Below are 26,829 nucleotides of genomic sequence, written 5' to 3' on the forward strand. Positions count from 1 at the left end.
TTTTATCTCTTTAGCTTCCAAGTCAGTCTGGACAGAGACTGACAAATCTCTTTTTCTTTAGTGTCACTCTGTAAACAGTTTATTTTCATCTTTTGAGCTATATTCTGTTTTTAAAGACTGTTTTCTTCCATTTAGCTCCAGATTCAGTCTCTACAGGGGCTACTCTGATGTTCGTTGTTTGAGGTTCAAGGAATTCCGTTGGAGTTACAGAGCAGAGAGCACCCATAGAGACCTGACTCAGGTCCATAAAACTGGGTTCCAACAACAGTCCATAAGTTTGTGCTTCAGTCTCAAAGCTGCTGCTGAAGCTCTGCAGCTTCTTCTGCAAACCTGGACTCTAAGCAGCCGTGACTGAACCATGTCTTTAAAGTCTGTGGTGGCGGGCAGCAGACCCAAAAGACAAATGAGAGCTCGGATAATGACTCCAGATCCTGAGGCATCCCTGTTCTCGGATTCAAATAGCTGATCTGTTAGCCAACTCCCTGCAGAGATCAATAATAATACAGATACAGAGGAAAAAGAAACAATCAGTGCATCTTGACAAGAAAGGGAGGCAGTTTCTCAGAATTTTGAACTTTTTTTACTTTGTTCTGACAAAGGTTACAAAAACAAACCCCAGAAACAAAAACATGATTCCCCTCTGTGACATTTCAAATGTGTAACACCAAAGCAGGGGACTACCACCTCCAATCATGGAGTCCATCTGTTCTCTGAACACAAGCTCCCTCAGCATGGCATGCCCGGATCCATGAGGGTCTCGCCACATTAGATGGCGAGCTTCAGCTTCGGGATGGAGACGGGAGCCACAGACCTCTGCTGTCCCGCACACACAGCCAAAGGTCCTGTCCCGGTAAAGGAATATCTCAGCAGGGGTTCTGCAGACACCAGCAGGTCACCCTCCACACGGTCCTGCTGGCTCGGAGGACCTGCTTCTGCTGACATCCCTTAAACCTGAAGGGGTCTGAGACTGAAGACTGAAGTGAAACCAAGTTCAGGTCCGAGCAGCTGGTCTGATCTTTTGCCCGTCTGTGATATAGCAAAAACCTCCTGTGAGCTCTGAAAGCAGAAAGAGATCAGATCAGGATGAGATGAGGAGCACAACCTGAAGACACTCACAGCCCCAAACTTACCAGTGACCTGTGGAGGCGGCGCTCCTCCTCTGCTGGGAGACGCTGTAGATCTCCTGCAGCTGCTGCTTCTGCTCCTCACTGAGGCCGACCGTCAGGCACTGGTACCAGCCCACGTCTGCAGTCTGGATTCCTGACGACACACAGTGTGAAAAGGAATTCTAATGGTAGTAAAAGCTGAGAAGGATTTTCTTTCATGACAGAAGTCCGATTGTGAACTACTCAGGAGTTGCAGCAGGGTTTCAGTGGGGTCTTCATCCTTCAGGACAACAGAGGATGTTCTCTTTCACTCATTCTGATTATTAGTATTAAAGCTGTAATTACTGACGGAAAACTACATTTATTCAATTCACAAGTCCATCATTCAGTTCAATCTCTGATTCCACGCGAGTCATTTAAAGATCATTTTCTTTGTCAAACTTCATTTCTGTGTCAGAGAGGAGAACTTGCTTTCACAAGTTTAAAGTGCAAATGTTTAAATCCCAACATTAAAAACCAACAGAAAAACCGAAGCACAACGACAAACGCCAACAACACGATAACATCATGAGGACAGCACGACAACAAAAGCCGAAGCACGACAAATAAAGCCAACAAACGGCGACAAACACAGACAACACGACAACATCATGAAGATAACACGATGACAAAAGCTGAAGCATGACGACAAACGCCGACAACACCATGAGGACAACACGACCAAAGCCGAAGCGCGACGCCAAAAAACGAAGCACGACAACAAAAGCTGAAGCAAGACGACAGATGCCGACAACATGACAACAACACGATGGCAAAAGCCGACAACATGCCAACAAACGGCGACAACACGACGACAAAACCCGAAGCACCAGGACAAAAGTCACAACACAACAGCAAAAAGCCACAACACAAGGAAATGATTCACAATGGAAATGAGCGATTCCCCGGCCAGCCAGCATAGCGACCTCTGTTGCCAAGGAACCGGCAGCCTGAGGGGCGAACTATGCTGGCTCTGCCAGACCCCGGGCAGACGGAGCTTTCCAGCGGCTGCAGTTGCAGCTGCTGCAGTCGCAGCTGCTGCAGTCGCAGTGGCTGCAGTTGCAGTGGCTGCAGCACTCCAGCTCCATGGCTATGACGATTTTATGTCAAATCAAGACAATAATAAAAATAATGCAAGTTAGTAGTTGGTTAAAAAAAAATAACAAAAAAAATCCCCCAAACGTTATTTTTATTTATTTTATCTCATCTCAGGTCAATATTCAAAGTTTCAAGCAGCGCCAAAGCTTGAATCTGAATGAAACTTGAAAAAATGTTGATTACTTATTTCTGTTGTGAATTGTTTCTGTTGTGTTGTGACTTTTGTCGTCTTGTCAGTATTTGTCGTAGCGTTGTGGCTTTTACATTTATGTGAGCTATGTCAGCCACCGTAAATTTTCTTTGTCAAATGAATTTCTATGTTAGCTTTCACAAATTTAAAGTGCAGTTTGCAAGAGTTCAAATCCCAACATTAAAAACAAACAGAAAAAACGGCATAAAAATAGAGCTGGGAGATAAATCAATTCAATCAATTAGACTGATTTAGTTCTTCTTGATTATTTTATTTTTGGGATAAATCCAGATTTTATTTTCCTAATTCTCTGCTTCCTTGGGGCTCCGTTGTTTAGTCCACAAAGTGCAGGTATGAAAGCGGCAGTGAGCAAAGAGGAGCTATGTCTGTGAGGCAGACCAAAAACAGCAGCAATCTGGTCCTTACAGTCCAGGACGGCGTTTCTGCCTCTCAGGTGTTTGTTGCAAACGCTAGTCAGGGTCAGCCCGTACTCACTGAGCAGAGCGCAGGTGAAGAACTCGTACTCGTCCTCTCCGTTATCGTAGTCCAGAGAGGTGCTGTACTCCTCCAGAGGTGTGCCCTCAAAGCCGTCGTCCTCCCAGTAGTCATCCTCGTCGTCATCCTCATCATCACCTCCACGTCCTGCTGTGGTGCTGGACCGCTGATGTATGGCGTCTCGGTTCTCGTTCACCTCGTCTTCATCACTAGGAATCTCTTCTGCTCACACAGGAGAAAAATGAGCTTTCAGACAAACAACTTAAAGGGGTCCTACCATGAAAAACAAACTTTTTGAGCTTTTAAGAGTATTATACTGTTCAATCCTCGCTATTAAGATCTCCAAAGCGGTATTTGATCCGTTCACACATTTCTGAGTAATCCTCTAAAAACCTGAGTCCAACAGCAACCCCTCCCAGACCCACCAAAATGAGCGGGTCCTCACCATCTGACGCCACAATGTGAGACAGTTCCTGTCAGGAAGAGTCTGCTCCAAAACACAAACACTTTCTCTGCAAAGCTAGCAGCTGGAGCACAGCTAGAACCCAAGAACGCCCCTCCAGCTCGTGCACAGCAAACATCAGTTGTTGTGTTGTGAGTTTGTGCAGATGGCCAAGAAACGCTCATTCTTTAGCGTTCAGACTTTGTTCAGTGGCATCGGACCATATGGGCTGGGGAGGAATCTCCATGTGATGGGATGGATCCTAAATGTATCCGAGAATGCCGCAAGCAGACGGGGGATATCGGAAGGGAGCAGGAGAAAGGGAGCAGACTATTTCCTGGTGGAGGCAGGAGAAAGGGAGCAAACTATATCCTGGTGAAAAGAGGAGAAGACTATCTCCTGGTGGAGAAAGGGAGCAAACTATATCCTGGTGAAAAAGGGAGCACACCATTTGCTGGTGGAGAGAGGGAGAAGATTATTTTCTGGTGGAAAAAGCGAGCCACAAATTGGGAGAACTGGTTTAAATGTGGATTTTTGAACAATGGCAGAAAAGTAAATGGATCCACAAGAAAGGAAAGAGGATTTTTGATACAGAGATTATGTCAGAATTTCAATAAATCCTGAAAAGTTCATCTGGTTTTGTTGTCTGCATCACCATTCTGTCTGTGCCAAATTTCTGGGAAAATTGCCTGAGTTTCACAGTATGTATATCAATATTTTTTTTAAATTGATGTCTTTTTTTCGTGGATGACACACTGTCGAGGACGGTTTTAAGTTGATGTTGTGAAATGGGGGGCACCCTCTAGGAGCGAAAGGTGGAGCCTCAGAGATCGAGTCGTTTTACTTCCTGGTGTGAAACGAGTCCACAAAAATAACTACTATTTCATAAATAATTTGTTTTTCAGTGTCCCAAAGATCATTAAAATAGTAATAGTTTACTCTGAAAGTCCTAAGGAAATCATGGTATGGTCGTTTAAAGTACCAGAGGCAGTGCAAGCATTAAACAAATAATGCAACTACAACAAGGGACAAGCAGTCCTTTAGTGTGCCAGTCCCAAATCTGAATATTTTAACACAAAACAGCATCAAATATGGGTATTTTTTGAAGAGAATAAAGGGAAGAGTGAAGGACTTAGAGGGAAAACCTTAAATCGTAGGAACGTTAACAGAGAAATGATGGAAAGAATAAAAATAGATTTGCTGTGAGGATGCGTCTGGAGGAGAACATAGAAGGTCAAAGGAGCTACATTCTTTAGATTTCAATGAAAAGTCTATATAAATATGCGTTTTGATTAGCCTCACTACAGCTGCACTCTTGCTAACCCTGACAGTCACTATCCTGTCTTGTTCTTGTTAAGCAGCTCTTCTCTTGTTCCCTGGATAACACTTTGAGGACGACACGTGTCCAGGTGTCAAAGACCACAGCCTCCATCTCACACCAGAACAGATCACAGTCTCCTACCGTTCTGGTCTTCATCCTGAGCTCCTGCATGAGCCAGAAGGTGGGGCTTGTTGATGAGACGCGACGTCTGCAGGTGCTTCAATCCCAGGAACAGCAATAGGATGGAAGGCACGATCTGACCAGCAACCGCCTGCAGGGCCGCAGGACGGCTGGGCAGCTCCATCAGCACACTCAGGCCGATGATGCACATCTTGCGGTCGTGGAGTCTGAAGACAGAGGAGGCATCGGTTCACATGAGGAGGGAACCTGGAGGACTGTCAATACACTGGTTTTTAGGTCTACAGATCCATTTGTAAATCACTGAAGTCCTGCACTGCACCATTTGAGCCTTTCAAAAGGTTTGCAGGTCTTTACTTTACATTTAAATGTACATATATACATGTATATATATTATCTGTCATAAATCTGAATAAATAAATGTCTTGGTTGGATGTTTTCTGCCTTGAGACAACTTTGTAAACTGTTGGTTTTTTTTAAGATGAGATAATTCACCAGGATATGAACAAAATTGTATAGTGGTGGACTTCCACACTCATGCTAATCCCACTTTTTGGCATCAGAAACTCATTAAAAAACAGGACACGCCTCTCCCCTCACCCCAGGAAAAACTCGGTATCGTTCATCCACTGGTTGATGAAGTGGGTGGTGACAGGCTGAGGGCTGTTGGGGAACTGCATGTTGTCCATAGTGTGCACAAGCAGGGCGGGGTTGTAGTACAGAGCAGCAATGGCCACCTGCAGACAGATGGTTCTCAGCTCGTTGGACTTCACCCCCCGCATCAAGCGCTCCAGGGCCGCCTCCACAAAGAGGGGGACGACCTGCAAACCAGGAAGCAGACATCAAGATGACACATCGCCAGAAAAAACAGTCTTCAGCCACGTCCTTTCACAGCCACTCTGTCCATCTCCACATACAGTCAATGACCCGAGTCTTTAAAAATCTTTCTTTTCTTTAGGTTCAGTACCAGAACTTCACATGTTTTTTATTTAAAAAAATCTAACCAAAAACATGTTACAGTAGTCATAAAGTACACAAATGTGCTCTGACCTGGTCGATACCTCTGCCTCTGCATTGCAGGATGATTACTTCCAAAAGTTTGGCAGCGTGACACTCGGCGTCCTCACCCGCAGCTGCTGTAAGCACCTGAAGAAAGGGATGCACACGGTGGTTACCATGACAACAGGAGAACAGGGGGCAATGCTGGTTCCAGCCTGACCTTTTTGCACATGCTGTAGATGACCTCCAAGTGTTTTGGGTTGGACAGAAGCATGTCTGTGTCCACAGTGACATAATTGTGCAAGAGAGGCATCATATCTGTAAGACAAAAGCAATCCGGGACTTGATTTCTTTTACTAAAACCTCAAGTGTAAGTCAAGAAGCCTCAGGTGTGGTCAATGGAAGAACGCTCATCCAAACCAGATCAAGCAATGTAAGAAATCTTTGAAAAGTTCTAGTTCAAGTCTTGTTTAACCCTTTAACACCAGAGTTTCTAAAAGGATTCTAAAACAGAGATGTGTGTCAAAGAACGTGTTATTTAGGCGTCTCTGGTGTTGAAACGTTAACAGACAACTATTGGTGTGGTATCTTGATTCACAGAGCTTTTACAAATGACAACATCACCTGCAACATGTACTTAGGTGCTGTTAGAAGTGTAAAGAAAGGCTTAAAAGCCTGAACATCATTTGTTTTAAGGTGGAAGAACCCAGCCAGCAAGGCCAAGTGGGCCCAAAGTGTGTAAAGTGGGCAGAAAATGTGGGCCCGATTAGGTTTATACGCAGTTTCTGTGGTAGTCCCACCTGTGTTTGCCCACATTAGCTTAAATGGGAACTCGGTGGGAAGCTTGTTGCAGTGGAGCTCGGTAGCTCGATACAGCGGGCATGGCTAGCATGATACAGCAGATCTCGCTAGCTCGGGGGTCGGCAACCTGCGGCTCCGGAGCCGCATGCGGCTCTTCAAGCACTCCCTTGCGGCTCAGTGGCGCTTTTTCAAAAATGTTTGAAAATAATAAAAAATGTTGGAGAGCAATATATTGTAACGAATTGGGTGGGCCAAGCAGATGGCTGGAAGATTTGAATCCTGAGAACAAATGTGTCCCATACGATGTACGACACCAAGTGATTGGAGGAAGCAGCGTACACGCAGGGCACGTAAATCAGCTGGTGTCAACAATTTGACTATCATTTTTTATTTATTTATTTATTTATTTATTTTCCAAAGCTTTATTAGCAATTTCGAGAGCAATACAAGCACATACAGGTTCAATCAACAGACACAAGAGCAACAGACGCAAGAGAGATGCGAGCAGGAAAAAAGAAAAGAAAGAGAGAAAAATTATAATATACAGAAAATAAAATACAAGAAAACGATATGACAAAAAAAAAAAATAAAAAAGGCTAGAGACTTTTTAGAAGTCCAATATTTTCTGCTTCATTGTACATTTTCACAGCAATTTTAGTCTTGACATATTTAAGGCATGAGAAAAATAAAAGTAGTTCCCTACGAAAGACACAAAATTTTGGTGTGGATTTTAAGAACTTGTTTTTATGTATAAAGAATTTAGTGAGTATTATTGTTGTATTAATTATTTTACAATGCAATAAATTTTTTATAATCAAACCAAATAAAACATTTTCTTTTTTAAGTTCAGGAACATGCAGAAAGTTAGTAAACCAATGTAAAAAATCCTCCCAAAAAGTTGAAACAAATATACAATCATAAAATAAATGTTCTGATGTTTCATTATGCATGTTACAAAAAGCACAGTTAACACATTCAAATCCAAAACGTTTTGATAGAAAGTCAGTGGATGGATAAACATCATTGATAATTTTAAAATGAATTTCTTTGGCTTTTGGGGCAATAGGAAACTTAAAGAAAAAGGATCTTAAGTATTCTACATCAGTTTTAGAAAAGTATTTAAAGATTGAAATTTGGAAAGAAGGAGATGGAAACAATACTTTGTTGAATATCTGTCGGGTAGATTTACGTTTTCCAGTTGTTGTGAGATGAGTGGAGATGCCTCCACGCCGTCTGAGTCGGGTCACGAGCTCCACGTACAAATCGGCACGCATTGAGCGCGCTGAATCTTCAATCCGGTTCAAGATTTCCACGCACAGTCGCAGCTGTAACTGTGCGTGGAAATCTTGAACCGGATTGAAGATTCAGCGCGGGAGCTGCTTGTGGGCGGAGTCTGCTTCAAAGCACAGAAGTACCAAACGTGATCACGAAGGAGAAATGAATCATTACGGTTTGTGTCCGGTCAGGTTAATATGACACCAAGATGAGATGAGCGCTAATGAACAGTAGAAGAAGAATAGAAGAAGAATCTCCTCCCACCACTGCGTGGGTGACCGCGCTGCTCCGGTGTGGATACCACCTGCTGAGCGCGGCGATGTGCAGGTCTCACACACCGGCCGCGTGCGGTGCGTGGCGGGGAGGAGATTCTCCTTCTATTGTATTTTTACTGTTCATTAGCGCTCATCTGCATCTACAACAGGGAGAACCGAAAGTAAAAGTGTTGAAAATCCCCCAAATCTTTCTGAAGACTTTTGTTTTCACAACTCTGTCCTTTTAAATGTCTGACTATAAGACTCACGCGCGCTCCAGACTTGGAGGGCAGGAATTTAGGTGTGCACGCGTTTATATTGACTCTTCATTGAAAGTGTACTCTTTATTGACGCGGCCAGTGTGGAAGCACCTTAAAGGTGCACCTTACATTTTTGTGTTTTTTTTTCAAATCCTCTAAATAAAAATGACATCAAAAATCGTATTTCTTTATTGCATTTCTTTAATTTCATCAAAGCAATGAAACAAACTGTAATTCATTCATATTGTAGTGTATTGCTGTCGGTCTGGCAGCGCAAGGAATTGTGGGTTACCCATTCTTTTGCCTGTCTGACTGGAATTGGATTTAAGTTTGGGTTTTCGTCAACGTGTTTTGTTGTCTGACTGTTGAACATTTGTTGAACATTTATGATTTTGTCCTGTTATGTTTGAATTCTTCCTGCACCTGGAGTGAGAATGAGGGAGAGACTGATCAGGACCCCCCTCTCGTTGTGTCATTGAGGGATGTCAAAATAAAAGCTCAAAAGTTCATTATGAGGTTATTCAGCTTTTGTCAGATAATTTTAATGCTGCAATATCTCATCAACTAGTCATGAGGCCATAAATGTAGCTTATATGACATGAGGACACGCAGCAGGAGAAATAATCGTTTATTCGACACATTCTCCATGTGTTACTTGCAGTGTACGATTTTTATAAGCCGTTTCCATTTATGCAGCTCCAGACACATTTGGTTTTTATTGTATTGGTGCAAAGTGGCTCTTACGACACTTTGGATTGCCAACCCGTGCGCTAGCTCGATACAGTGGGCATGGCTAACTCGAAACAGCAGAGCTTGCTAATTCGATCTAGCGGAGCTCGCTAGCTTGATACAGCGGGCATGGCTAGCTCGAAACAGCAGAGCTTGCTAATTCGATCTAGCAGAGCCCGCTATCTTGATACAGCGGAACTGATTATCTTGATACAGCAAAGCTCGCTAGCATGATATAGTGGTGCTTGCCAACTCGATACATCAGACCTCGCCACCAGGTAGCTAGCTAGCATAGTCTACCCAAGTCACATCAAGTTTGTCTAGCCAATTAAAAATGCTGGTAAAATGAGCCTTTATTCATGTTAAAATTCACTTTTCCCAAGTCCTCATTATCTCAAAAATATCTGTTTTGCTTGAATCATAAATTCATTCCTATAAAAAATGTATCCACAGCTGTAATGTTTTGTGAAGAGAATTGTATACAAGGTACCTGTGAAATAATCAAAGCAGTCGTGCTGAAAGACCTCGTACAGAACGCCCAGCAGCTGCCACATCTGGGGCGAGATGGTCTGACAGGTCAGGCCGAACGCCAGGGACAGAATCTCCTCATAAAACTCTGCAAGAGACAAAAAAACATGCAAACACAAGGATGGATTCAGAGGATTCTGTGCCCTAAAAAACTGGACAAAAAAAGCTCCCACTGGGGGCATCATGCACTCAAGTAAACTGGTTTGGGTGAAGCAGTAAACAGGTTTGTACAGGGAGATAATCACACTTTCTATTCAGATGTTTTTCTTGCAAATGGACTCAGATCAGAACAACCAGAGTCAAGGAAAAAAAAATAGTCAAAGTCAGAATGACAGAGATGCTGGAGTCAAAACTTTCAGCTTTTAGAGTTGAACATTTATAGTTGGGGTCTGCAACCCATGGCCCCGGAGCCACATGTGGCTCTTTTACCCCTCCACTGTGGCTCTCTGATTAAATCAAAATAACAAACAGATGAAGAATTGTATCACTCTGAGGCTCCTGGCATTACCCATAATGCTCCAAAGATCCATAAAGCAGTTCATAGTTTAACAGGGTGAGGTACAACAATTTGACAGATTTGGGATTGCTGTGTACCACAAAAAAAAAATAAATCAATCTGAGGTCACAAAGCACAACCAAAGTTTATATTCAGGGTTATTGGGTACTTTTAGTATTTTAGGTGCCCCCTGTGAGGTTAAAAAAATACACACAGAGTCACTGATTTAGCTTAAATTTGGTTAGTAAGATTTAGGAATTTCTGGCAGAAATGCACAACAAACTGAAAAATAAACTTTTTTTTTTACTCACTGCTGACAGTATATTATCCTACATCTGCTGCCGTGATGACCCCATATGACAAAGGAAGCCTTTTATTCATTTACTCTGTCAAAAGTTATAAGCTATTTCATACTTCTGAAAAAATGTTATATTCTATTGTTTTTTATCTGTGCAAAAATAACCCAAATGTCTCTTTAAGTGTTGAAGGTTGCTGACCGCTGATCTAAAGCAAAGACATCATTAAACAATGGAAAGGTGCTGAGAGTCCAGCACAGAGCAGGTGCAGCTGTTAAAGCGCCCCCTGCAGGAGGACCAACATGACCACCACTGTTATACTGAATTCCGTTCAAAGTTGCAGACAAATCCATAGATATAAACAACTATTTAAAGAATATTATTTGGGGAAAAAAATTATCAAATTCTGACAGTAAGAGCTCCACATAAGGGAGGAAAATAGGAACAAAGTTCTGACACTCACCGACTATCAGCCTCAAGTGAAGATGATTAAAAAATCAATAACAATAGAGTCCCAGAACAGATTCTAACCCCACCAGTGTGAAAGCTTTTCAGGAAGGTCTTGTGTAAAAACTGAGGAAAACTCAACCTCTGAGCATTTCCCTCTAACACAGAAGCAGGAGGAGTCCGAGTGGGAAAGCACAGCCCCACAAACACACCTGCCATACCTATGATGGGCTTCTGCAGGACCAGGCCGATCACCTGCAAACAGATGCCCTCCAGCTGCTGAGTGACCTGCAGGGAGAGGGGGAAGCGTGTCAGCGAGGGCCTTCGCACGCCTGGCGAGCAGCCTGTGAAAGCGTGCGTCACCTCCTTGTGGTCCTCCATGACAGTCAGGATGGTGTCTATGGTGCTGAGAAGCCCCAGAGCCATGACGGTCTTGTCCTCGTTCTCCTCGTACTCCTCACTCTGAAGGACTCTTGTGAAGATCTCAGACTGCCAAAAAGACAACACAACCCATTTTACCATCCATCCATTGATACAATGTAATGACTGTTCTACATCCCCTACTGTAAACCCTGTTACCCCTTCCTGACCCTACATGAGTTTGCACCTAAAGATATTTTCTCCAGCGAAGCTCCCACCGGACATCTAAAGTCACAGCGTTGCATATTGAGGCAGTTAGGCCCCTCCTACCAGGTTCTGCGTCATGTCCACAGCGATGGCGGCCATCTCCTGGTTGTAGACGCAGATCATCTTCTGGATGACGTTTGTCAGGTCGTCGTTCTCCGTCTCCCTGATGACGTGAAGCAGCTCCTGCATCACCGGACGGATGTACGGTCGGATGTAAAGCTTGGCTGCACACAGAGAGCACAGAGCTGGATGTGGTTCTCGAGAAGACATCTTCATATAGAACATGTGTCAAAGTCAAGGCCCGGGGGCCGGATCCGGCCCTCCAGATCATTTTATTTTATTCTGATTAATGCCTTGATGTTATCTTGCTCTCATTTCTAACTTGTATAATTTGGACAAAATATAATCGTATGGAGAGTAAAATATTGAAAGTTATTTAAGGTTTAAGTTGATTTATTTTGAAATAATAATATTACTGCCTTTTTATTATTCATAATTATGTTAAAAAGTTACAGTTTTAAAGTTTAAACAATTTAATTTTAGAGTGTTCAATAAATGTTTATCCTGTTCGGCCGCGACCTAAGGTGCGTTTTGGATGTTGGCTCCTTGTGCGGTTGAGTTTGACACCCTGGGGTAGAGGCATGAGTTGACACCATAAACCAGGGGTATTCAAATCCAGGCCTCGAGGGCCGGTGTCCTACATGTTTTCCAACCAACCTTCCATTGAAGCTCCTTATTGGCTAAACATACCTGATCCTGGAAATTAGCAGCCAATAAGGAGCTTCAATGGAAGGTTGGTTGGAAAACATGTAGGACACCGGCTCTCGAGGCCTGGATTTGAATACCCCTGCCATAAACCAACATCAATTTTGAATTCCTGCTGTTTAGTTGGGCTCTTTTGGTTCTTGAGCTCTACAGAACCCTCAGCTGGGTCCAGAATGAGAAGAATTGGTTGTTAAAGATGTTTATAAGTCTTCAGAATTCAACCTTTTTTTTAGCTGTACTGGAGACGATACCAAATACAGCAAACTTTTAGTACTTTTACACAACAACTAATCAGATTAGAAACACATAAATCTTACATTGAAGGGAGTTTCTTGAGCCATACAGCCGACCTTGTTGAGTGATGTTTTAAATAGTTTTCACTAAAATGGTTCAGAGAATGAATCCAAAACCTGCATTCTTGCTCCTACCGTGTTCCTGGTTGCTGACCAGCGTCTGCAGAGCGATGGCCGCCTCCACCTTCACGGGCATCTCTTTGTCGTCGAGCAGGTCCTGCTTCACCAGCTCCACCGCGTTCCTCAGCGCCACTTCATCGTGGAAGCGCAGGAGGCTGAAGCAGTGCAGCATCCAGCAGGACTGCAGGACGCAAACACAGTCAGGGGGAGGTACAGTCTAGGGATGTACAATATTAGTGATCCGTTTTCTAATAGAAAAACAACTAATACATCATTTTCATTTCACGGCAACAGTTTTATTTAAATAAAGTCAATATCACTTTTAAAGCGAGCCGTGAACAGCCAGTAGCTATTAAGCTCAGATTCTACAGTTTGGGACGGATGCAGAACAGAGGCGGTAGGGAGTGAGGCTGTCGTGATAAAACTGCCAAGTGACTTGATTTTTTTTGGTGATTTTGCTTATTGCACATCTACATTTACGTCAATACATTTCTGATTGATTATACAGGTCTAGTTCTGTATTCAGCCGAGGACCTACAGCCGGCTGTAGGTCCTCAACTGTTGCTGTCTGCCAGAAGCAATCGAAGCCTTTCCACTGCTGCGTACAGCGCCTTCCACATGATTATGCAAATTATATTACAATGAGATGTCGATCACGCTTATGTTTTTGTGAAATAACCAAGGTCTTTCTTGTTTAAGCCAGTCAACGGTCTCACGCTTTTCTGCAGGAGATCCTATTTCCTTCCAATGTTGTTTGAAAATGTTGGTCTGCTTAAAAATGTGGATCGTTCTCTCTTTAGTAGTTTGTCCTTTAACTGAACTCACCTGGAACACTAATGATCTCAGGTGTCACTGATCCAAAGAGCCGACATACAGTATCCTCAAAGAGTTTCATTGAAAAACAAAGAATTTGATCTTTTAACACCTAAATACATAATAATTTAGAACACGCTGCATTTGAGGGGGTTAATTCTACGTTCATACCAGGTTATGAAACAGGTGTTCAAGCTTTTTATTATTTATTTATTTAACCTTTACTAAACCAGGTCAGATATTAAGAACATGTTCTTATTCACAATAACGACCTGGGAAGTGGAGAAATACAAAGGTAGATAAAAACACATCACAATATACACAAGAACTGACATCAGGAAGAACGACTCAGTTTAAATATAATGGAAAATATTCATAGATGAAAAACATTTAGTTAAAACGTGTTCAGGATCCTGTAAGTACATTCATTTAAAGCTTTTTAAAAGCTGAGATAGTTACAAAGGACCTTAATCTGAGCGCTTTTTAAGATCATTCCAGACTTCTGCATGTTGGAAACATAGTTCTCCATATTTGGATTTTATTTTAGGAACATTGAGCATTATAAGCTGGGCCAAGTATGTGCTATAGGGAGTCTGAAATATCAAAGATGGAGTGGAGTAGACCTATTAAAGTGACTACTTTCAATGGAAAGCCCATAGGGTCGTTTCCACTGAGCAGTCCAGTATCGTACGGTCCGGTTCGATCCGGTATTTTGAGTGTTCCCATTGTTAAATTGACCCATGAAACAGTTCCGACCCGTACCTCTAGAGGGCCTCCATCCGTTGTAGGTCCAAAGAAAAATAGAACGGGACGGTTGAGGTGGAGTCGCTGTAGTCACCCGTTGATTGACAGAAAGTGATGATGACATTGGAAACCAATATAGCGCTAAGCTAGCGTTTCTGTTTTCCTCTTTACGGCGGTATTCTTCTTGACAATCATCTTTCAAACATTAAATTCCTGTTAAATAATGATGTACCAGAAATAAAGCAAGAAAAAGACGAGCTGCTGATGACCTCCATTGTTGTTGCTTTTCTAGTCGTTGCACTATGAGGATACAATGACATGATAGAGGTCTACACCACGCATGCGCTGTGAAGGCTAAACTGAGTGGAAACGCTCGCCAGAGTTAACTGGACCGTACCGTAGTACTCCGGACCGGACCGGACCGCTGAGTGACAACGAGGCTTATGTAAACACATATGCAGGATTTAGCCTTTAAAACGTTCACGTTCATGATGTTCACGTCTCACTACAGAAGTTTTTAAGTCTGCTTTGGGCTCTATGTACAAGTGGACCAATCGGGGACTTGGATTTGATAGCGCCGTGTGGAATGCGTCCTTTTCAAAACACCATTAGTACCAACCATTAGAAAATTTGTCATGAAGAAGAAATTAGTAATTGCAATTTGTGCCTTTCATGTCTTTCATATACTAAAATCGAGTCTGGAGCGTGATTCTCCATATTTGTACTGCTTTGACATATAGCTTCAAACCTCTCCCACCTGTGAGTACATGTGATAGTATCGGGTAGCAACAGTTCGGTGTCAGTCCTGAAGACTGGTGTAGGGTGACAGAATCAAGAGACCAAGAAGAACTCACCCGTGCTCTGAGGTAACAGGAGGGGGAGTTCAGCAGAGGGAAGACGTAGTTCTGCAGCATCAGCTCCATCTGCTCCCTGTACGCCTGTTTCTGCGGAGGAACACACACTTACACCTGTCCTGAAGCACGTGTTTCTGTGTTTATCTCTTTCATGATGAAGAGCTGTCTTCATCAATAGTTTCACCAGAAACTCTGTTGTGTAAATTATCCCTTTTTAAAAAAAAAAAAAAAAGACTAAACACAAATTCACCATACTTCATTTTTGTTTAGTTGGATGTTTCTCTGGTTTTCTTGTGAGTAAAAATATTGTTAACTGGAGCTGAAAATAGGAGAAGGCATTAAACACCTTCAGAAGGAGGTCCGCCAGAACGCCGATGCAATGCAGCGCTCCGTCCTTCCTGCGGGGGTCAGCAGAGGGGTCCATCAGGGTGTGATGGCAGAACTCCATCATCTGAGGTAGAACCTGTGGGTGAGAAGAGAATATTAAAGCTGACAGAACCTTACAGACATCTGAAAAATGTGTAAAGCTGAATTAAGAAAAAAAATCAGGTTCCACAAGTAGAGTGTGTGAGTTTTTTTTCTTCCAGTTGGGTAAAAAGCCCTTAAACAGCCCAGCTTGTGTTGTTCAGTGAGTGACCTCCTGACCTGCCTCCTCTTGCGAGCAGCTTTACACAGGAGGCTCTGAGCGGCGGTCACGGGGAGGGCGTGGTCATCGTAGAGGTCTGCAGAAATACACAAGTCATTTTGAGCTTTAAAGATAAATCTTTATTCGTTTGTCTACAGTAAACGTACTTACAGTCTCACTCTGATCATGTTTTTATGTATTAGAAAAGTGAGAATCTCAGTGTAATTCACGATACCGATAGTATCTCGATTTGACAAACATCCCAATAATCAATATATTACTTTGGTAATCTATGATTTATAACTATTTTTAAAACAAATACATATTTTTAATTTCTTCAAAACCTCTTTTTTCCAAACTATTTAAAACACATTATGTTCATTTAACACCCTTTCCAACACTAAAATCAAATGATCAATAAATACTAACGTGTCTTTAAAATAATAACATACATTTTAGGTTAACAATAAACAAAGCTCCACTTAAGAACTAAAATACAGAGTATATCAAATGGCCCTCTCACTTCAAAGAACAATACATGTGGAAATAAAAACTCATAATGCTGCATCTTAATTAACTTTACATTTAATATCAGATAATTTATTATCATTGAGGCAAAATATTCAGCCTGTTAATATTATATGATCATTGTTTTTTACAGTGCTGGTATCCATATTCAATTCCCCTCCTTTTATTCAAATTTCCAGAACTTTTCTTTGATAATCAACACTTTAGTCACATGATTCACGAAGTAGTAATGGTGGTGTCCGAAATGCCTTTAAAATATAGGGCGCTAGATAGTCCCGCACTATATAGTTTGTTAGTAGTTAGGGGTTGGGGGGGAATATAGACATAACCGAACTTTAGCTTATAGCCCCTCACAACCCAAAGCTAACATTAGCACTGCAACAAAAATGGCGAGCATTGTCAGAGCATCAGAACGTGTTAAAAACACCATTTTCATCAGAGTGCGTCTTTAAAGCTTCTTCAAAGACTTCTGCACAGGTGAGATGCTTCAGAGCAGAAACAGCAGAAGGATGCGGGAACACTTACTGAACTTCATCCGGACGTACTCATAGGGATCCTCCTGCCAAAGTCGCTCATCTTCATCTTTGTAGCACATTAGAGGGAAGATGACCTCCTGGCAAATGGTCTGCAGGAGAGAAAGTTCTTCACTTGACACCATGAGAGACCGTGATCCGGAAGTTTTATACCTAAAATTTACTTTCACACTGGAAAAGCCTATTGACTGTATATGAGAATTGTACCGAACTGGTTTTCGAGTCAGAAAAATTAGTCATTCTAAGATCTGACTTTTTTATGTAGTTTATCTACCTGCATGTGTGGCTTTATCTGTTTCCAGGTCAGCGAGTGAGACAGGCCCTGACTGAGGTAGTTCAGGCAGAGCTGCAGGACTCGAGGGGTCACATAATGCCTCTGCCGGTGCTGGTCCACCACCTTCAGCAGGACCTACATCAACGGGAAAGCAGAAAAAAAGCAGAGCTTGAAATGCGGTCTGGAAGCCAGGTACCATGGTCAAGAACAGATTTATTAGGGCCGCTTCCTCGGTTCTAACAGCTGATGGAGAATTCAGGTCATGTATGTTCTGATCTCAGAGGTGGAGCTAAAGGGTCAATCATGAGAACAGATGTAAATGTCAACAATCCTATGCTCATGTCCCGTTACATAGTGAGGGTCTCAGATCACAGCACAGAAGAGCCACAGCATCAGGGCTGGATTAAGCAGCTCATCTAAAGGACGGTGGATTCTGTTCAAGACAAAAACTTCACATTCTCATGGTTTTAACACCGTTAACGTCTGAGGCGTCGCCGGTGACACTTAAACACAAAGTCTTAGACATACTGTCACTTTTCAACTCTTAACACGACAATTCTAGTAGATTCTAAAGAACAAAAGCTGCGTGAGCGGCTTTTTATTAGGGCTGTAAATTAAAGAACTTAAACTCTGGACTTCTGGTGTTAAAGGGTTTAGGGAGGTCAAGGAAGCTTTGATGAGGACGTGGAGAAACCTCTCAGTAGAGGTGGTCTACTAGGGGGGCAAACGTACAGATCACGGGCCACAGTTCAGCACACACGTAAACAACCGTGACACGATCCGAACCGCGACCCTAAAACCGTGACACGATCCAAACCATGACCCTAAAACCGTGACACGATCCGAACCCTGAGCCTAAAACAATGACACGATCCAAAGCGCGACCCTAAAACCGTGACACGATCCGAACCCTGAGCCTAAAACAATGACACGATCCAAAGCGCGACCCTAAAACTGTGACACGATCTGAACCGTGACCCACAAACAATGACACGATCCGAACCGTGACCCACAAACAATGACACGATCCGAACCGCGACCCTAAAACCGTGACACGATCTGAACCCTGACCCTAAAACTGTGACACGATCCGAACCGTGACCCACAAACAATGACACGATCCGAACCGTGACCCACAAACCGTGACACGATCCGAACCGCGACCCTAAAACCGTGACACGATCCGAACCGTGACCCTAAAACCGTGACACGATCCGAACCCTGAGCCTAAAACAATGACACGATCCAAAGCGCGACCCTAAAACCGTGACACGATCCGAACCCTGAGCCTAAAACAATGACACGATCCAAAGCGCGACCCTAAAACCGTGACACGATCTGAACCCTGACCCTAAAACAATGACACGATCCAAAGCGCGACCCTAAAACTGTGACACGATCTGAACCGTGACCCACAAACAATGACACGATCCGAACCGTGACCCACAAACAATGACACGATCCGAACCGCGACCCTAAAACCGTGACACGATCTGAACCCTGACCCTAAAACTGTGACACGATCCGAACCGTGACCCACAAACAATGACACGATCCGAACCGTGACCCACAAACCGTGACACGATCCGAACCGCGACCCTAAAACCGTGACACGATCCGAACCGCGACCCTAAAACCGTGACACGATCCGAACCGTGACCCACAAACCGTGACACGATACGAACCGTGACCCTAAAACCGTGACACGATCCGAACCGCGACCCTAAAACTGTGACGCGATCCGAACACCTACCCTAAAACCGTGACACGATCCGAACCCTGACCCTAAAACCGTGACACGATCCGAACCGCAACACGAAAACCGTGACATGATCCGAACCGAGACACAAAAACTGTGACACGATCCGAACCACGACCCTGAAAACAATGACACGATCCAAACCGCGACCCTAAAACAATGACATGATCTAAACCCTGACCTTAAAACCGTGACACGATCCGAACCGTGACCCACAAACCGTGACACGATCCGAACCGCTACCCTAAAACCGTGACACGATCCGAACCGTGACCCTAAAACCGTGACGCGATCCGAACCGTGACCCTAAAACCGTGACACGATCCGAACCGTGACCCTAAAACCGTGACACGATCCGAACACCAACCCTAAAACCGTGACACGATCCGAACCCTGACCCTAAAACCGTGACACGATCCGAACCGCAACACGAAAACCGTGACATGATCCGAACAGAGACACAAAAACTGTGACACGATCCGAACCACGACCCTGAAACAATGACATGATCTGAACCCTGACCTTAAAACCGTGACACGATCCGAACCGTGACCCACAAACCGTGACACGATCCGAACCGCTACCCTAAAACTGTGACACGATCCGAACCGTGACCCTAAAATCGTGAGTTTTGTGATCTGTTACACTCCTACGTCCTACCATGTTCACTCCTGCTTGGACATCTTTGTTCAGCAGACTAAGGTCCGCTCACACCTCCATTACACAAACAAGAACTATTTACGAGTGTCTCCACCTCTGATCCACACCTAGACTTCCATCTAGTGACTAGACATTTGTCGATGATTCGGATGAGATCTACATCTGCTCACATGACATGATGGACTGTTCGCCACATTTCTTAAGCAGTCGGAGCATAAATCATCAGAATTTTCCTGAACAACTTGGAAGAACAGCCAATCTTCCAGATCAAAGTGTAGGACAAAGCTCAGTCAGAGCTCACTCTCAACATAACTTCAGGGGTCTGATGTTACCTGCTGGATGCCCACAGCATACGTCTTCAGGAAGAAGTCTGCAAACTCGCTGTAGTCTTGCGTCACATTTCCAGGGCTCCCGTACCTGCATCCACAGCAGAAGTGTGAGAATGGCAGAGACGCTGCAACGACTCCACGTTCCGGGCGGCTCACCGCTCAAACAGCCTGGTCAGGATGCGCATCGCCCACTTCTTACACTTCCACCAGGCCAGCTCAGGACGATCATCCTCGTCCACCTCCAGGGTCTCCTGACACACAGAAGGAGGGTTCAGTCACATTTAGTGGAAGTCTGTGTTCCAAACCGGGAAACTAAATCTGCCATTGTCTTTGCAGTAGTGCTAATCCGGGTCGGCTCGGGGGCCATAACAACACGCTAACGGAGCTCGAAAGTGAGAAACATAAAAAAATTAAAAGATTAATCAACAGTTAGAAAAAAATAATCGGTGATGAGTCGATTATTAAAATAATGGGGGCAGCCCTGATGTTCTGTGGGACATCACTGATTGGATGATGCCCAGTATCACTTTGTGCCAAATAACTGATGTAACAAACATCACTATCCGATCAATGATGTCCCGATACCTACGTTTTTCTGTTACCCTCAAATGAGAAAAACATATATTTTGGAAAACAAAAGGTAATTTCCAAAAATTGAAATAAAATATAAAAAAATGAGACATAATAGGAAACCAGAAAAGGTATATACCATGGGACATCGCTGATTGGATGATGGTGTTTGTCCATCAATTCAGTTGAAAGTTATTTGGTATAAAGTGATATTAAATATGCTCCATATTAGTCATTAAACTTTTTATTAGGGCTGTCAAATTATCGTGTTAATTAATCAAAGCCTTTTTTCTTTTTAATGGCGTTAATCTCATTTTTACATCAGATGGTTATTTTCGTGTTATGCACACCTGGAGAAGCGTTTAATCGCTAATGCCATGGTCATTTAAGAGAAATATAGATATATAGAAATATAGATATTAAATACATGAAAAGAACTTCAGACCTGTTTTATTTTTAAGCCTAAATATTTTTGACGAAAGCCGATTGTTTAATACGCAGTGTGTTGCGTTGTCATGGTAACAGCTTCATCTTGAGGCGCACAAGGATTTTCACAGCAATTATTAGGTTAAACATCGTTGCCATTAAATATAATTAATTAATTACAAGTCATGATTAAGAAATCGCACAAAGAAATGTATTGCATGTGAGTACTTATAATTTATTAGTATGGGGTCACATTTGAAAAAAACATGATCATCTAATCAGAGTTGTCCCACAGTAGCTACCTTTTCCTGTTTCTTCTTTTGTTTTTTATTTTGATTTCTAGAAATTCCTTTTTTTTATAGCAAAATCTTTCATTTTCATTTCTTTTATGTATTTATTTATTGGGGGTGACATTTTATTTTCTGAATTTTTGCTTTGATTTCATTTTTTTTTGCTTTTTTAATTGTCGTTATGATCTTTAATTTGTTTTTACGTCGAGTGATTTGTGGATTTGATTTCACGGCCACCACAGTATCTTTTTCTTTAAAACAAAATTCCTTTTTAGGCTTTTACTCGTTTTACTGCACCCTAATGTGAACATTGATTGGGTACTGACTGATTTCTGGGGAGAACGAAGAGAGGACAAACGGTTAGTTGCAGAGAGAGGTACCAGTAGAGGACCTGCTAGTAGACAGTGATATATGTGGAAATGTCAAAAACACCCGACAGCATCAGATGAAGAAGGCCTTCTCTATTGGTTATATATTGGTTCTTACAGCAGGAACGTCTCTGTCCATGGTGGATCGGAAGACCTCCATCCACTGCGTCATCACGGTGTTGCCGATGAGCTGGAGAGGCAGCGAGTACTGCGGGAGAGCAGCAGAGATCATCATCCTCCTCGCTCTTTGTTTGGTCTGACTTCAAGAAATGATTTCAATCACCAACGGGGTTTCCACACACACCTGCACAAGCGCATGGAAGACCTTCAGGATCTGTTTCTGGACGAGGACGGAGAAGATGGTGCTGTCCACCAGCAGCTGGCTGATGAGCTGCTGGATTCTGGGCAGGAAGATCTGCATGGCCGCCAGCAGCGGCTGCCGCTCGTCTGCCTTCCTGTACCTGAAACAAACATACATGCATGAGCGCGCACGCACAGGCAATCAAACTCAGAATCCATCGAGGTGAGAAACAACAAAACTGAATGCCACATTCTGGGTACTCACTCGTACGTCTTAACCAGCTGGTAGAGCGCCAGCAGGCTGCCGTACCAGCCGCTGGTGTTCTGAGACTGCAGGTACAGGCTTATCTTGTCCACTACGGCGGTCCAGCGGCCCGGGAAGTCATGCTTGATGATGACTCGCAGACAGACCGTCAGCTGAGCCCTGGTGGAGAGTTCAGATGTGTGAGAGCGGGGAGTGGACTCAGGAGGCTGACGGGTGCATGAGCGTACCGCAGGGACTCTGGACTGCGGATGATCGCTTCCACGACGTGATCTCTGATCTGCTGCCGGTCGTTCTCGTGAATGTTGAAGGGGAACACCACCTCGCCCACACAGGGCTCCCTGTCCTGCCAGTACTGACTCACCATGTTCTTCAGGTAGATGGCCGCTGAGAACACACACATGCAAGAACACACACACAAGGGGGCTTACGCAGATATAAGTCATGGATGTTAGACTTCATAACTTCTTTGGAACCAAACAAGGTCAGAACATCCCACATTAGACTACGTCAGATGTCTTAAAATACCAAAAGGTGGTGACCTAAATGCAAGTTTTACAGCAAACTCATGGAGTTTTAAGAAAATAATAAAATTACCACTTTAACAAGTGGGCTTCAAAATGTTTTTGTGGATTTTTTCTGATTCCTATTAAAATTGAATTATTGAGTATTTATTTACTCAAATTGTTGTGAATCTGGAGCAGACTAAAATAAGTTCTTTAAACAGGTTGTATTTGAATACAAAGGGTTGGCCACACCCTTCCTGCTCTGAGCTATCAGCAATGAGGAGGGGAAAGGGGGCGGAGCTCTCCGCCTCAACAATTCTCCCCACTACTGAGAGATGAATTTGTGATGAATACCAGCCACTCTGTAGAAACTTTTGCCTAAAAACACCAAAATCATATTTAAAAGACAGATCAAAGCAGATCAAAAGAGGATCAGAGTGGGACTTTAATCGGTTTGATCTGAAGTTTAACGGCAGTTTCTTTTAAGATTTATTCTGAAAGAAAAAGGCAGTTCATAAAGAGGCCTTACCTGCTTGCCGCACAGGAAACTCCACCTGCTCGGACATGATGATCTGCAGCAGTGTTGGGGCGAAGTTTATGATCTTGTAGGACTGAAACACAAACAAGTGCGTTATAAATGACAGTTTAGATGAAAGTTCAACCAGTTCTACTTAATATTGTTACTGTCGAGGCAGAAAATACCACAGTGTGTGTCAATTCTCATGAACTTCTGTGTCAAAGGTTGTATAACACATGTGTCAAAGTCAAGGCCCGGGGGCCGGATCCGGCCCTCCGGGTAATTCTATCCGGCCTCCAGATCATTTTATTTTATTGTTATTAATGGCCAGATGTTTTCTAACTTGTATTATTTTGACAAAATATATTTTTACAGAAAGTAAAATACTGAAAGTTATTTAAGGTTTAAGTTGATCTATTCTGGAATAATAATTCTGCCTTTTTATTATTCGTAACTATTTAAAAAGTTGCTGTTTTAAAGTTTAAAAAAATCGGCATTCTGCAAGTCTTTCTTTACTTTCTGGAATTTATTAAGATTTTTTAGGCTATTTTGGAGTTTAGCTACTGTAACATTTCAGCTACTGTATATGCTAGCTGTTTTGGCTAAGTTAAGTTTTTTTTTTTTAGGCTAACTTGGCATAAGTTTTTTTTTTTTTAGGCTAACTTGGCATTTAGCTAGTATTTTAGCTGGTTATCAGCTTCAGCATTTTTACAATCAACAAAGATTGTGCAACAAAGAATCACCCCGCTGCAGGAAATGAAAACTCTTTTTAAAATACAATCATCTTTTGAGCTATTTTCAAAGCGTACTCAGTGATTTCAAATGATAATTGTGCCACTTTATGTCACATTTTTTAAAAACCTGTAGTTTTCTACAATACAGTTTCTGCAGAGCGGCGGGAGTTCATTAAAAATTAATCTCTGAGTAATTAAGCCTGCCCCATTTTCCCATCATCCCTTTGTTTACACTCGCTCCCCCTAGCTTACAGTCTCAAGCTAACACAGTATACATATATATGTGTAATAACCTTTGAAACCGAATCGAATGACCCATAGTAGGACCATACCCTCTCAGGTTTTGGTGACCTATGACCTGATACAAGGGGGTTCATAATAACGTGGACACATTTTTCCGCGGTCCACCGCTGCAGACTCGGGCACGAGCTTCCACTGAAACATAAAGCGCATTCAGCGTGTGGTCAATACTGCAGCTCGCGCCTTCTTCTGGATAAACAAACCCGTCGTGTTTACGTAGTTTTAAGCTACATTAGCGGCCTTCAAGCGGAGTTTATCAGACTAACCGAGCGCCGGCAGCAGCTGAATGTTCGGTGACGGGGCGGCCGCAGAAGAACCGAACTCTCGGTTCGGACGTCCACATACCTCCCATGCTAATTCCGTTCCGGACTATAAACCAACACCACTCGGCCTGCCGCCTCCTCCAACAGCAGCATCTCTAACGGACCGAGTCAGTACCGGAGGACACTTTAACCCACAAAAGGTTCGGATCCCACCTGGTTGAGCTCATTCTCCGCCGCTATCCTCAGATTTGGGTCAATTGTTCCTTTCAGAGCTTGGATAATCCGATTCGGATCCATCAGGACTTTATAAAAACGCGGGTTGTGTTTTCGTAGACCAATATATCTGAAATTATTTAACTGGAGTTTCTTGATTCTGTTCTTAGCGGCCCGAGCGCCGAGTCACAAACTTCCGGCGTTTCCCTTCAGCGTAAAAGACATGGGATCCCAGAAGACAGCCAGCTTTAACTCGCAACGACGCTCGGACTCTTAAGTTGAAGGAGTCACACTTTTGCTTCCTTTCAAAGTCCTGCCTCTGGTTCACAGCAGCAACTTCTTCCTGCTCCTGGTTGAGTTGAGAAGATGAGGCAGGGCTCGCTGCTGCCCCTGGTGGCCGTTTGGATAAATGAATTGTGGCCAGGGGCGCTGCTACGTTTTGTGGGGCCTCGGGCAGACTTATACTGATGGCTTTTGCTAGTCAGTATTTTTTGTATTTGAATGGATAAAAAATATCAACAATGAACAAAGATAGACTACATTAAAAAAGAGTAGCATTTTAAAATAAAAAAACACACATTAATGAAAATTTTAAAATAAATATAAAACACCAACTATTAATGAGACAACTATTTTTAACAAAGTCAGATAAGAAAAAAGCAAACATTGACATTTTCTTACCAAAAAAATCAAATTTTACTAAAGAAATAAAATATCGTGAGGAGTTTGTTTACAGCAAAATAAACATAACAGAAAATGTTAGATCAACTTGTAACTTTAAAGTTAATTTCCAATCCAGTAGAGGGCACTAGATGCTCAATATATCAAGTGTAGAAGAGTATTGTACACACTCAATTGTTGTGTCAGAAATTCCTCATTACTTCCTTCACTGGGGGGTTACCATTTTGTCGGGGTGTCTGACTACAATTCCAAAATCCAGTGTCCTAGAAATTTTCCAGACGTGACGTCTCGGCAAAAAAATTAGGGTGGATAGATGCTCACTAGTTTGGCGATATTATCCATTGCATTCAAGCAATTTGTAATTTGAGAAAAATGTAATAATTTTTTTAATAAATACTAAAACTATTGTTCGTACGATCTTCACAGGAATTAACACACAAGCCACAAGGTTAAGGCTATGTCTGAATTCCTTCCCTACTCATTATTTAGTGCGTTCACCATTTTGAAGTGCTGTCCAAATCTACTATTCCAAAACTGAGTGCATTAGAAATTTCCCATAAGTCTTTGCAAAAAACTAACATCCATCAATGCTCACTACATTAGCAAATACAGACCACAATGCATTGCAGTCAAACAATTTTTAGAAAAAGTGTTTAAATGTATTTCTTAAGAAACCATCCACATTTTCATCATCAGAACACAGTGGAGTCACAAATATACAATGTGAAATTCTTGAACTGATTTGATTTTTTACTTTCTTGAAATCGATGACGTCAAATCCATCCATCTTCTTGACCGCTTCTTCCCTTTCGGGGTCGCGGGGGTGCCGGAGCCTATCCCGGCTACTGATGGGCGAAGGCGGGGTACACCCTGGACAGGTCGCCAGTCTGTCGCAGGGCCTCAAACACACACACATCCACTCACACATTCACACCTAGGGGCAATTTAGAGTCACTAATTAACCTATGAAGCATGTTTTTGGACGGTGGGAGGAAGCCGGAGTCCCCGGTGAAAACCCACGCATGCACGGGGAGAACATGCAAACTCCACACAGAAAGGTCCCAGCCGGGAGTCGAACCGGGGCCTTCTCGCTGTGAGGCAAGAGCGCTAACCACTGCGCCACCGTGCAGCCCGACGTCAAATCCGCTGTTTAGAAAAACAAAAAAGTAGTGAGCATGGCGCTTGAATTGCATTTAAAATCCAGGGCACTAGATAGTCTTGCACTATATAGCTTTTTTAGTAGTGAGGGAGTAAGGTGGGAATTCTGACATAGCCTAAGTCTACAACCCAAGTTTTGTTGACTTTGGGAGAGGCTGCCATTTTGAATTTTCAAAATTTAAACTCCTCGTTGGGTATTTGATCCATCGTCTCCTTACGCACCGTTGGAAAACTACTTGGGAAAAATTGGTCTTTTTTGTATGTTAGCGTGACAAGCTAGCAAAACTGCAGTTTCTCCATTAGTCATACGTATTGAATTTTTTTTGTATAATTTCCACAAACTAGTACATGGATCTTTTTTTTTTTTTACTTTAAACCAAGTAATGATATTCCTACATCTATA

General features: G+C 42.8%; 1 protein-coding gene across 2 annotated transcripts; it reads right to left on the reverse strand.

Moving 5' to 3' along the window:
* Positions 1 to 564: 564 nt before the first annotated feature.
* ipo8 (importin 8) lies at positions 565 to 24,975 on the reverse strand. Of its 2 annotated transcripts, none has more exons than XM_024262963.2 (25): positions 24,588 to 24,975; positions 23,090 to 23,171; positions 22,285 to 22,441; positions 22,058 to 22,216; positions 21,797 to 21,953; positions 21,611 to 21,700; positions 19,995 to 20,089; positions 19,842 to 19,926; positions 17,091 to 17,225; positions 16,809 to 16,908; positions 15,776 to 15,852; positions 15,477 to 15,593; positions 15,131 to 15,220; positions 12,735 to 12,900; positions 11,605 to 11,765; positions 11,278 to 11,403; positions 11,136 to 11,202; positions 9,638 to 9,763; positions 6,049 to 6,146; positions 5,880 to 5,975; positions 5,430 to 5,650; positions 4,833 to 5,038; positions 2,929 to 3,150; positions 1,131 to 1,260; positions 565 to 1,056 (listed from the first exon to the last, which is right to left on the reverse strand). In XM_024262963.2, coding segments are annotated over exons 1-25 (3,048 nt in total). In that variant the 5' UTR covers positions 24,672 to 24,975; the 3' UTR covers positions 565 to 1,055. The 2 variants fall into 2 exon arrangements, with proteins under 2 accessions (XP_024118731.1, XP_024118730.1); XM_024262962.2 differs by having other exon boundaries at positions 11,127 to 11,202.
* Positions 24,976 to 26,829: the final 1,854 nt, after the last annotated feature.

The sequence above is a fragment of the Oryzias melastigma genome, unplaced genomic scaffold, assembly GCF_002922805.2.
Source record: "Oryzias melastigma strain HK-1 unplaced genomic scaffold, ASM292280v2 sc00293, whole genome shotgun sequence".
Taxonomy (NCBI): domain Eukaryota; kingdom Metazoa; phylum Chordata; class Actinopteri; order Beloniformes; family Adrianichthyidae; genus Oryzias; species Oryzias melastigma.